We start from the raw sequence: 12,943 nt of genomic DNA, 5'->3' as shown, positions 1-12,943 counted from the left end.
ATGATCTTTAGAGGTCCCTTCTATGTCTTATGGCTTTGAATAAAACAATGGATTCCCCCATTTAGACTCATATGCTCCATCCCCATAACCATCTTGACTGTGAGACTCAGAAGACCTGCTCCCTGCCTTGCAGGCCTTTCCCCACTTGACTGATTCCGGCTACAAAAGGTGAGGCTGAAGACCCAGGTCATTGAGCCTGAGCTTCCACCGCCGCTACCTGCCATGAACCACCATTGGCAGGATCAGCAGCAACAGCAGCAGATACGTTCCATGCTTACGATGACATTTCATCTCATAAGAATCATAGAGTTAGAAAGGACCTCCAGTCCAAACCTCTACAATGGAATTTAGAATCCCTTACAGGTTTCGAACCTGCAACCGTGGAGCTGTCTGCACCATGTTCTAACCAACTGAGCTATTTATTCCCTTGCTAATTATGCTGCTCTAAATGCACGTTTTATATTTGACTTCCTTCTCTGATGTTTTATTCTGGATTGTTTTATTTGATGTAGGTTGTAAACAGCTTTTAGATACCCCACCCCTTAAAAATATAAGGCAGTATCGAAATGAACAACAATAAAAACAGCAACATAATACAAAGCAAAGTCCTGCTGTAATTGTAAAGCTCTCTGTGTAGTAAAACACAAGGGGGAATTCAATGCCCCATACATCAAAGAAGCCCTTTCAAAACACAGGAGTTCAGTCAATTATAATGTCCTCCTTGCTCCACCTGCCTTGCATGAGTGAAAAACCCAGTTCTGAAGAGCAAGTGACTTGAGCGATAATAGCATTTAGCTTAGCTCGGTGTACAGGTGCGAGCATTGAAAATAAGCCTTCTGAACACATCCTTCAGCTTTATTGTTCAAAGGAAAGCTCAGGTGACTCCACTCAAAATCTGTCTCTCCTCCACCTTGCTTGTTGTGTAGATATGCCACTATTTTACTCCAGCGTGCTTCCTGCATCTTTTTCAAGGCACACAATGAAACATGCATTATAGGCTCACGTGTCACACATATTTCAAGAAGACCAAGGGAGATGGAATTTTCTTTTTTCTTTTTCTTTTTTTTGAAAAAAAGAAACATAACCTGTTCTGTTGTAAAAACATAGGAAGAGGAGGGGGGAGCAGCACTTCTCTTTCAGCACACAGAAGTAGAAACAGCATAAAGCCCTTTCATAGCCTTGACACTCCAGAAACAGAAGCGTGTGTGTGCTGTGGAAGCATTTTGCAACATGTCGTTGACACAAATTAGTAGTCAATTTATCCTGGACTATCCATACAGTGGTGCCCACACTGTGAAACATCCGCCTATCAGAAGTCAAGGAAATAAACAACTACAGTGGTTCCTCGGGTTAAGTTCCGGAGATCCATACTTAACCTGAAACTGTTCTTAACCTGAAGCACCACTTTAGCTAATGGGGCCTCCTGCTGCTGCCATGCTGCCGGAGCACGATTTTTGTTCTCATCCTGAAGCAAAGTCCTTAACCTGAAGCACTATTTCTGGGTTAGCAGAGTCTGTAACTTGAAGCATATGTAACCTGAGGTACGACTGTATCCGTCTTTTAGAAGACATCTGAAGGCAGCCCTGTTTAGGGAAGTTTTTAATGCTTGATGTTTTGTTTTGTTTTGTTTTTAATGTTCTGTTGAAAGCCGGCCAGAGTGGCTGGGGAAACCCAGATAGATGGGCTGGATAAAAATAATTTTTTTTTATTATATTATTATATTGTACAGCATTTCTCCTTATTAATAGCTTAAGAGTTTTATCCACTGCTAGACCCATTCAAGTGAATAGGTGCAGCTAACCTAGGCTTATTACTTTTAATGGGTTTACTCAGAATAGAACTTAGCTGGTGACAATCCGTAAGTATAGGCAACATCCACCCACCCCTTTATGCCGGGGTTACGTTCCAGGGCACCACACACATCTGTGAAGTCTTATCTATTTGAAACACCTCTGAGAAAAGCCTGGAAATACCCCGCTGCACCCCTTTTTGTGATGTTTCCAGGTCACTTCCGGGTTTGGCGCGATGTGCATATGTGAGGCCGCATACTGAACATGTGTAAATTGGCAGGTTGCCTTTACATAAGTAGAGCACTGTTGAATCAGGCCAATGGCCCAACTAAACCAGCACCCTATTCTCACAGGGGCCAACCAGATGTCCATCAAAAGACCACAAGTGGGGCCTGAGGGTGCGAGTATTTTCCCCACCTGTGATTCCCAGTAACTGGTATTCAAAAGCCCTCACTGAGTCAGAGAATCATACAATTGTAGAGTTGGAAGGGACCCTGAGGATCATGTAGTCTAAGCATAGGCAAACTCGGCCCTCCAGATGTTTTGGGACTACAACTCCCATCATCCCTGAGCACTGGTCCTGTTAGCTAGGGATGGTGGGAGTTGTAGTCCGAAAGCATCTGCAGGGCTGTGTTTGCCTATGCCTGATGTAGTCCAACTCCCTGCAATACAGCAATACGCAGCTGTCCCATACGGGGATCGAACCTGCAACCTTGGCATTATGAGCACCACGTGCTAACCATCTGAGGCATCTGGGATGTTGAGAGTTATTAAAGGTAAAGGACCTCTGACAGTTAAGTCCAGTCATGAACGACTCTGGGGTTGCAGCACTCATCTCGCTTTACTGGCCGGGGGAGTCTATGTTTGTCCACAGACGGTTTTTCCGGGTCATGTGGCCAGCATGACTAAGCCACTTCTGGCGAAACCAGAGCAATGCCGGAGTGGTACCTATTTATCTACTTCCACTTTGACATGCTTTCGATCTGCTAGGTTGGCAGGAACTGGGACCAAGCAACGGGAGCTCAATTAGAAATTAAGCCAAATGTCTTCTCCAAAACTTTAGTAGATACAAACGGCGTTGAAAGCATGGCCTTGCATAACTATCCCAATGCCATCATGAGCACAAATTATCATGAATGCACGTTTATGTCTGGAGAAGTCCCAGGAGAGGCATTTTAAATGGCTTTTTGCTGCCTCCCACTTATTCTCAGTGTGGGAGACTTAGGCTAATGTAACCATTACTAACTTAAAGGGCGGAATTCATTGTTCCACTACTACAAATTTTCCATCCATGTAAACATTGCAGCTTGACAGGTGGGATTATCTTCCCCCTCCCCCCCTTTCCCAGGTTCTGGTGGTTCTCCCACCCACCCCAAGCCAATCTTGGGGTGCATGGGGTGCACCGAAAGAAAATGGACGGAAAGCCCAGTTGCATAAGCTGAGTTCCTTGCAAAGGGCTTTCACTGGTGGGGTACGTTAGGTGAACCCCACCCAGTGTGTTCCTGGTGTGATATCATGAGGCTGAATTTGAGACAATGAGGGGTAGGGATAGAGGGAGAATGTGTTCTTGTTTTTACATCTTCATACAAGCCAACCTAATTTTCACTTCTCCTAATTCTGTGATATGGTTCTCCAACAACAACAACAAATGCACATATTATAAGGAAATGCACCCAAAAATTCACGTATGAGTGAAACATATATATTTTTAAATGTATTGTATTAGGGAGAATTGCTTGCCCAAATACATATATCATGCAAATGCATTTACAAATGCAGCCTTAAATGGAAACAGACACCCTGATTGCCAAACAGTGGCAGACTTCAGCAGCGCCCTGTATGATGCTAAATTTGGCGCCACACCCTGCCTCTAATAATAATAATAATAATAAATTATTTAAAACCCAATCATCTGGCTGGGTTTCCCAAGCCACTCTTGGCAGCTCCCAGCAGAATAATAATAATAATAATAATAATAATAATAATAATAATAATGCGATAAAATATCAAACATTAAAAACTTTTCTAAACAGGGCTGCCTTCGGATGTCTTCTAAAAGTCAGATAGTTGTTTATTTCTTTGAAATCTGATGGGAGGGCGTTCCACAGGGTGGGCGCCACTACCCAGAAGACGCTCTGCCTAGTTCCCTGTAACCTCACTTCTCGCAGTGAGGGAACCACCAGAAGGCCCTCAGAGCTGGACCTCAGTGTCTGGACTGAACGATGGGGGTGAAGACACTCCTTCAGGTATACTGGGCAGTATAATTCTGGCACCCCCTGCATGTGGCGCCCACAGGGACAGCAGTGGTCACACTACCCTGAAGCCACCTCTGTTGCAGGATGACCAGCACATTGTTCTACTAATGAGTTAGCCCTGGGGCCTTAAGCGCTTCACGTACCAGCCTGCCGTGAACTCCACGTGTGCGTCGAAGAAGCCAGTGATCTGGCCCAAGGCAACCTTCCAGCCTTCGATGCGAGCTCGGATGAGGCCTTCCCTTTTCTGATTGCGGACCACCTTCACCAGGCCAGGGTATCGCTTGTTGACATACTCTTCCAGGGGCGCCTTCAACTCCTCTAGAATGAGAAAGAGAAACCCAAAGAACTGGAGTGACGCAGAGACTTTGGGAGTCAAAGCAGAAGCTGAGATGTTCTCGTGTAGGACACCATCTCTGGTTCAATCAAAGTGCCATGTGCCAGACCAGGGTCTGTGCACACCTGGACTGAGAACTTATCATCTTGGCTTCCAAGTGCATATTTAAGCCATGGTTCAGAGCTGCTGAACTGCTCTCACTTTCATTCATATATATATATATATGAAAGTGAGAGCAGTTCAGCTCTCACTTTCTCAATATATATATATATATATATATATATATATATATATATATATATATATATGCTTTCGTAGATTTTCACGGGTATAGGAATGCAGGTTTTGGTGTCCTCGGGTGTCTTCCCGTGTAAAAGTTGGGGTGTCTAGGCGACGTTTCGACGAGGTCTCACTCGTCATCTTCAGGCTGGTGCTTTCGGCTTCTTGTTACTGGAACAGAGCAGGATCTCAGTGTTTGAGTTCCTATAAATACTGTTGAGGGGGTGTGGTGTATAGCCTCCAATGTTCTGGGCAGAGAGGAAGTTCCCAGGCTAGTGTGCCTTTTCTTCTTTTGTTCCTTAATTACTTGAGGGATATCTTGAGTGATTTCTTGAACATGAACAAGCGTGACGACACATCCCGCTTGCCAGACATCTGGAAATTAGCCCTCCCCACAAAAACTGACACCAGATCCAGAGGCACACAGAACGCCATCACCAATCAACCACACCAGACCCAAACCCAGACCCTCTCCACAGATAAATTACAGACACCATCCAGTAGCCAAACCATGGTGGCACCTCCGGATGCTGCACCCCCCTGCAATCCCTACACGGATCTGGCTGACACAGGCCACAAAACCACAGCTCGCCCCTATACACGAAGCCAAGCCAGAGCACAACTAAGTGCAGTACAGCCATCTTCTCAGAAAAACTCTTCACAAAGTTCAAGAGGTCAAGACACAAAGACTTTAGCAACTAATCCACACCTAATGACCCACCTAAGTGGTACTCAGGATATCACTCAAGAAATCACTCAAGATATCCCTCAAGTAATTAAGGAACAAAAGAAGAAAAGGCACACTAGCCTGGGAACTTCCTCTCTGCCCAGAACATTGGAGGCTATACACCACACCCCCTCAACAGTATTTATAGGAACTCAAACACTGAGATCCTGCTCTGTTCCAGTAACAAGAAGCCGAAAGCACCAGCCTGAAGATGACGAGTGAGACCTCGTCGAAACGTCGCCTAGACACCCCAACTTTTACACGGGAAGACACCCGAGGACACCAAAACCTGCATATATATATATATATATATATATATATATATATATATTCACTGAATTTTTTGGACATAAAATACAAGGAGAATCAGACTAGTCTACAGAACAAGAATAATAATAAAAAAATAATTAAAAAAATAAAAAACCAGGAGAAAAAGAGAAAGAAAATAACTGTAATGCCATTTACCAGATTTATATCATATATTAGGGTTGCCATATTTCAAGAAGTAAAAATCTGGACATAGTTGCTCAGCTTCTTTGGGGCGATAGTCCAAAAAGATGTTGAGCTTTTCCTGAGCAATTGTCCAAAGTTGTTGAGCTTTCTTTGGGGGGGGGCGGCAGTCGTGGACAGTGGGCTTCTGAAATCATCGTCTAGGAGGCAACAAGCTGCACAGCACTTCTACCGGGGAACAGCCGAAATCCCAGACATTTACTATTAATTATTTCCCCCCTGGGTGATGTCACCCCCCCCAGGGTGACATCACTTGAATTTTGTGGTACATATGGTAACCCTATCATTTATCCACACGCAGAGAGGCAGACTCTCACATCTCCCACTTACAAGCATACAGTGGTACCTCGGGTTACATACGCTTCAGGTTACATACGCTTCAGGTTACAGACTCCGCTAACCCAGAAATAGTACCTCGGGTTAAGAACTTTGCTTCAGGATGAGAACAGAAATCGTGCTCCGGCAGTGTGGCAGCAGTGGGAGGCCCCATTAGCTAAAGTGGTGCTTCAGGTTAAGAACAGTTTCAGGTTAAGAATGGACCTCTGGAACGAATAGCCCCCTAACCCTAACCCCCCCCTTCTGACTGTCTCCTTCCAGTGTCTGTCCTCCTCAGTCCAAGGCAAAGGACTTCTTCCCCATTCACCCTCCAGCTTTTCATCTAAACTGCTCTCACTTTTCATCTGCCCAGTCTCTCTTTGACATTCCCAAAACAAGCCATGGCAGGCCACTGTTCAACAGGTTCAGCACTCCATGTCAAATAATATACATAGGGGGAACCCCTACCATTGAATTTCTGTCTGTTGTGAAGCTGTTAAAAGCGCGGAAGCGTCACTACAAAAACCAAGGGAACAGCAACCCAACCTACTGAAACTGGCTTAATTCAATTATAAATCACTGCTGCATCACAGCAAACTACTTCATTGCAGTTGAAGATGGCAAATTGACTGAGGCATGATTTTCATTCAATAATTAGAAAAGACGGGGCTAATTTGAGAGAAGCACTAAATCAAAAGAGGTTTTTTTTTTCATTTGATGCACTTAAAAGTTATTTTTGTTCCTCACACAAAGTAATTCGCTGCAGTTAAGGCTGGGAAATATATATTAAGAATTCTGCTGCTCCAGCCCTAAACATTCACCATTTCCATTAGGAAGAGCAGCATAGAAAATAGTTTGTATTTGATGTTCAACATTGGGGAAATCCAATTCCCCATTTTTGTTTTTTAACTAAAAATATAAGAGAGGCAGAGACACACACACACAAATACAGAGAATCCTTAGATCTTCAGAGGTGAAATGAGGGAGAAGATTTAGATACTCATCCATGTAGGAAGCCAGTTCCTATCAAGGCTGTAAAAGTAGCATAGAGAAAATGAATAGAAAAAAGTTTGTCTCCCTCTGTATGGGAAATGTGTCCGGAAGACAAAAATGTATCGAGGAGTTAGTGACCTGACAAGGAGTTGAAACCCCCCACACAGCTGCCTTAATCAGTGTGTGTGGGGGGGGTAATGTTTGGGTACCTTCAGTGCTGGATTTACGTATAAGCTAAACAAGCTATAGCTTAGGGCCCCACTCTCTTGGGGCCCCCCCAAAAAAATTAAAGGAAAAAAACCTGGATGTACATTTCCAAAATAGAAGATAAAAAACAAATAAAATAAAACCTACATACAGCAACAGTGTTTTGTGTTGTGTAGGTTCCTATGATGTAAGTAATGAGCCCCGCTTGATAGCCTGCTCCCTAAAATATCACTAGTTTGCTCATTTCTACATATAGGGTGCCTACATTCTGCATGTGCAAATGGCTTTAGATATCTTTTAGATCTATAAATTACCATATAGCATATATTCAACACAAAAAACAGCAGCAATTTGTTGTTGACAAAGGACAGCTGGACATATAAATGGCCCCATGACCTTCAGTAGCTTAGGGCCTCAGCAAACCTAAATCCGGCCCTGGGTACCTTCTTTGATGTTGGACATTGTTTTGAGAAAGTGAGGCACTGGGAGGAGGTTGCTAATGGATGATCTGCACGTAGCCATCCTGGCAAGCCACACAGGCTATCTATAAAATCAGATGGTTTGGGCAGAGTTTCTTTGAAGCTTGTACACGGACTGATCGGCAAACTGAGGCTACCTGGGGGAGCTGCTTCACCGCTTTTGGGGAGCTTTCAAGCGGCAGATTGAAGTGCTTGCTTGGTATGTATACATTGCTTGCTGTTTGAGAAGAAGATCTTTAATCTTCTCACTCACTTGTGTATTTTGTATTGCTTCTGAATCTCTATTTTTTAATAAAAAACAACCCACCTTGCCTTGGGCAAGACACCCCTCGCCCACTGCAACTCAAGAGGCATTCAGAGAAGCTGAATGTTAGGAGATTGCAGACAGACAAAAGGAGGTACTTCTTCATAAAGTGAACAATTAAACTATGGAATCCACTCCCACAAGAAGCAAGCGATGACCACCAATTTGGATGGCTTCATGAAGATTAGTCAAATTCACGGATGCTACTTGCCCTGATGGCAATGTTCTACCTCGACCGCTGGAGGCAGTTTGCTTCTGAATTCCAGTTTCTAGAACCACACTGGAGGAGAGCATTGTTGTGCCCATGTCCTGCATGCAGGCTTCCTGCTGGGGCTTCTAGTTGGCCAACATGAGAATGGGATGTGGACTTCATGGCCTCCTGGCCTGATCCAGCAGGCTCTTCTTGAAGCAATACAAAACCTCTAACCATGAGATTATTTGAGGTGCAGAATTGGGTTTCTTTCACCCCTGGCACCATTCAACATCCTATTATGAGCATCGAAAGCTGCCCTATGAGGAGAGTGAGACCACTGGTGTATCTAGCTTAGTATTAACCAGCAGTGATGCTCCAGGATTTCAACTGAGGATTTCTCCTGGCTCTAGTTGGAGATGCTGAGAAGTGAACCTGGTATTTTTTGCATGCAAAACATGCCCTCTATTGCTAATCCAGAGCTCAGTGGGTCTGGCTGTTAACCAGAAGGTTGGTGGTTCGAGCCCACCTGCGGATTGTTGCGGGTAGATTTCCTGCATTGCAGGGGGTTGGACAAGATGGGCCTGTGGGTCCCTTCCAACTCTCCAATTCTGATTCTTCCCAAGTCTCATTTCTTACTGTGGAGATGGCTTGATGAAGCCTCTCCTGTTCTGGAAGGGTTTCAGTCAGCACCTGCGTCCATGATCAGGTAACTGTGATATCAGGCGAATGAATGGTGGGCACATCTGACCTGTCAAATTTGGCCCCCAAAAGGGTGGGGAAAGTAACAATCCAGTTCTCCACTCCAGGAGTACGGGAATGAAAATTGTTGGTCCATGAATCTGTTAGAATTCCTGCTCCATGATTGCAGTCATGGGATTTTTGTCTTTCGCATGACGGTGATTTGGGCCAAACCTGCACCATCCATTTAAAGTACGACTATACTGCAACTGTTCCTCATCTCCCCTCTCCACTACACCTCCACAGCACTTCTGACAATGAGAGGTATCATCTGTCAATCAAATCTGCCTAGAGATTCTCATTTATAGTCAATGCCTTTTGATATTAGGCATCACATTCAAGTTGCAATGAAATGACTGGTTTCTGTGTTATCTATTATCCAAGGTGCATTGGATATCAAGGTTCCATGTTATGTATTTAAAGCACTATGTGACCATTTTAAATGTCATGTCTTCCCCTAAAGTATTTGGGGGGCCATAGCTTGTTAAAGCTTCTGAAGGTTGTCAGGAGACCCCTGTTTCCTTGGAAAGTTCCCTGGAAAGACAGATTGATGTTTAAACCACCCTGGGAACAGCACCCATAACAAACAATATTTCTCAGGACTCTTCAGGGGAAGCCATGACTGTTAAAATGGCTCCTATGGGTGGGAAATTGGCTCTTTAGTTCCTGCCCAAAAGGTTTTTGTTCCACTCTTTTCTCCAAATACTGGTGGGGGGGAAACAATCTCACTGCAGAACTTCAGGAATTATTCCAGTTTCTCTTTCTCAGAGTCTACTGCTGGTAAAGACATTTGCAAGGTCAACATGCTTTGGAGATAAGTGGCAAAGCAGGCTGCTACTTCAAGAGAATGTAGGAATAAGAAATAAAAGGAGTGGTAAACAGCAGAGCGAAACCTCATGGGCTCAGGCTGAGATGGCGTCAAATGAAATGGGTTCAGGGCTCGCACTTTGAATGCGCAGACTTCTTGTGTGTGCAAATAAAGCTGTATTTGCAGGACACAGTTCCCCTCACGCCGCACAGCCATTGCCCCCCGTTTATTGCTCTGCCTTTTATGCCAAAGCGGAGACGCAGGAACAAAAGGGGAACGTCAAAGCAGCTGCGTGGCAGATTCCCACTCTGCCCCTCTAAACGGAAGTCACTTCCCTTCTGAGGAAATTCAAAGAGGCAGAGATTATAAATTGTCTCTAAGTCCCATAAGGCTGGTGTTGGGTTTCTTCATAGCATTGTTTTGACATAAGGCAATGCCATTAATATTTCAAAGTGCAGGCTTATGGCGCGGGCTCAGCACCACCCAGGCTGCAAAAAAACAAGGTTTAAGTTGTTCACGAAGGAACAGGAGGCAGCTGAAAGTAGAATGCAAGCAAGATAAGTGGGAATTTGCAGTGCAGTTTGATCCCAGGTTGAATTCCTGGCACTTCCAGGTAGGAATGCGGAAGAACTGAAAGACTGGAGTGTCCCTGACAGCCTGGCCCCATCTGTGCTATACATTTAAGCATCATTATACCACTTTAAGGGACGCAGGTGGCACTGTGGGTTAAACCACAGAGCCTAGGACTTGCCGATCATAAGGTTGGCGGTTCGAATCCCCACAACGGGGTGAGCTCCCGTTGCTCGGTCCCTGCTTCTGCCAACCTAGCAGTTCGAAAGCACATCAAAGTGCAAGTAGATAAATAGGTGCTGCTCTGGCGGGAAGCTAAACGACATTTCCATGTGCTGCTCTGGTTCGCCAGAAGCAGCTTAGTCATGCTGGCCACATGACATGACCCAGAAGCTGTACACTGGCTCCCTCGGCCAATAAAGCGAGATGAGTGCTGCAACCCCAGAGTCTGTCACGACTGGACCTAATGGTCAGGGGTCCCTTTACCCTTTACCTATACCACTTTAAACCACCATGGCTCCCCCTCCCTAAGAATTATGGGAACTGTAGTTAGTTAAGTGGCTGAAAGTTGTTAGGGGGCAACCTATTCCCCTCACAGAGTTACAATTCCCAGATTCCCCATGCAGATGGATGGATTGTTAAAGCAATCTAGAAACTGTAGCTCTCTGAGGGGAATAAGGGTCTCCTAACAGCACCCTTAAACTATAGTTCCCATGATACTTGGGGGGGGGGAGCCACAACTGTTTATAGCTTTCAACAATGAGGCAATATATATTTGCCTAGGCTTACTCAGAGAATTGATGCTACATTGCATCAATTGAGGTTACATTCATTAAGAGGAAGATGAATGTAATGTAAATGAATAATAGAGAGCCCAAACTACAGTTCCCAGGATTCTTTGGGGAAAGCTAGGACTGCTTAAAATTTTAATATATATATTTTTTGAAAATGTATTTATTTGGTTTTTCAAATTAAAATCTTACAAAGATATCTCAAATATAAATAATAAAAACAAGATTCCAAGGAATCTCCTGGACTTCCACCCTCCCCTTTGTGGGTCCTATTATTAATCAGTTCCTCCTGCATCTTTTATAATGACCCATTTCCTTTACCTCTTCCATTACGTCCACAATTCAACCTTAAACTACAAGTGATATTCCAATCATACTAATGATTTTAACTGTTTACAGTGGTCTTTAAGATAAGTTATAAATTCTCCCCATTCCTTATTAAAATTTTGGTCTTCCTGATTTCTGACTCTTCCGGCCATTTTCGCCATTTCAGCATAGAAGCTAGGACTGTTTAAAGTGGTACGAGACTGCTTTAAATGTATAGTGCAAATGGGGCCTTAAATGGCTCTATTTGTCCTCATGCACTGTTTGAACTTCCTGCCTCCCAATGGACCCCAGCCACCACTGCTGGGTATGAAATTCCCAAACCCACCCCACCAAGGTCACCCTTTCAAGCTGAACAAGTTTGGTTGAGGGTTTTCAGTTCAAATGCCCTAACACAAGCATTTCATTGTATTTGGAAAGATGCCCTATCTAGAATTCCCCATGCAACCGAATGATCCACAGATCATGGGTAGGCAAACTAAGGCCCGGGGGCTGGATGCGGCCCAATCGCCTTCTAAATCTGGCCCGCAGTCCAGGAATCAGCATGTTTTTACATGAGTAGAATGTGTCCTTTTACAGTGGTACCTCAGGTTAAGTACTTAATTCGTTCTGGAGGTCCATTCTTAACCTAAAGCCGTTCTTAACCTTTAGCTAATGGGGCCTGCTGCCACCACGCCGCCAGAGCACAATTTCTGTTCTCATCCTGAAGCAAAGTTCTTAACCCGAGGTACTATTTCTGGGTTAGCGGAGTCTGTAACCTGAAGCATATGTAACCTGAAGCGTATGTAACCCGAGGTACCACTGTATTTAAAATGCATCTCTGGGTTATTTATGGGGCATAGAAATTCGTTCATTATTTTATTTCAAAATATAGTCTGGCCCCCCACAATGTCTGAGGGACAGTGGACCGACACCCCACTGAAAAAGGTTTGCTGACCCCTGGTCTACTTTTTATTAATAGCATCTGTGGCAACAGGCGTGGGGAGGAGGGCAGATATATATGTAAGGAAGGAACATATCAAATTTACCCTTCTCATCCCCTGTCCCAAATGCACCCTTCTACTCCTAGGAAGGATGCCCCCTCCCTCAACACCGGGTGCTTCCTAGTGGGTTTCTGCATGGCCAATCCTGTATGATTCATGAGGCAAGGAGATAAGAGGGCAAAATAAAGAAGTGTGGTTTGAACACAAGGGAGTGCCAAGATGCTATGAAACGCAGCCGACAGTTGCGCAACTTGCAGGTAGCTCTGGAGTCCAAGTGAGCATCCACTGGAGGCTGGTCTATTAGGGCAAAAGGGTGACTACTTTGAGAATGGCCTGCATGTGT

General features: G+C 44.5%; 1 protein-coding gene across 1 annotated transcript in view; it reads right to left on the bottom strand.

Annotated features, from left to right (window-relative positions):
• GALNT17 (polypeptide N-acetylgalactosaminyltransferase 17) overlaps nucleotides 1–12,943 on the bottom strand; it is a 115,439-nt gene that overhangs the window by 47,058 nt on the left and 55,438 nt on the right. Inside the window, exon 4 of the mRNA XM_081890399.1 lies at nucleotides 4,189–4,363. Coding sequence (XP_081746525.1) covers nucleotides 4,189–4,363 — 175 coding nt within the window. The remainder of the gene's footprint in view (nucleotides 1–4,188; nucleotides 4,364–12,943) is intronic.

The sequence above is a fragment of the Podarcis melisellensis genome (genome assembly GCF_964234715.1).
Source record: "Podarcis melisellensis genome assembly, chromosome: 15".
Classification (NCBI taxonomy): domain Eukaryota; kingdom Metazoa; phylum Chordata; class Lepidosauria; order Squamata; family Lacertidae; genus Podarcis; species Podarcis melisellensis.
Note: the sequence above shows the minus strand (reverse complement) of the source record. Positions and strands in the feature narration are given on the sequence as shown.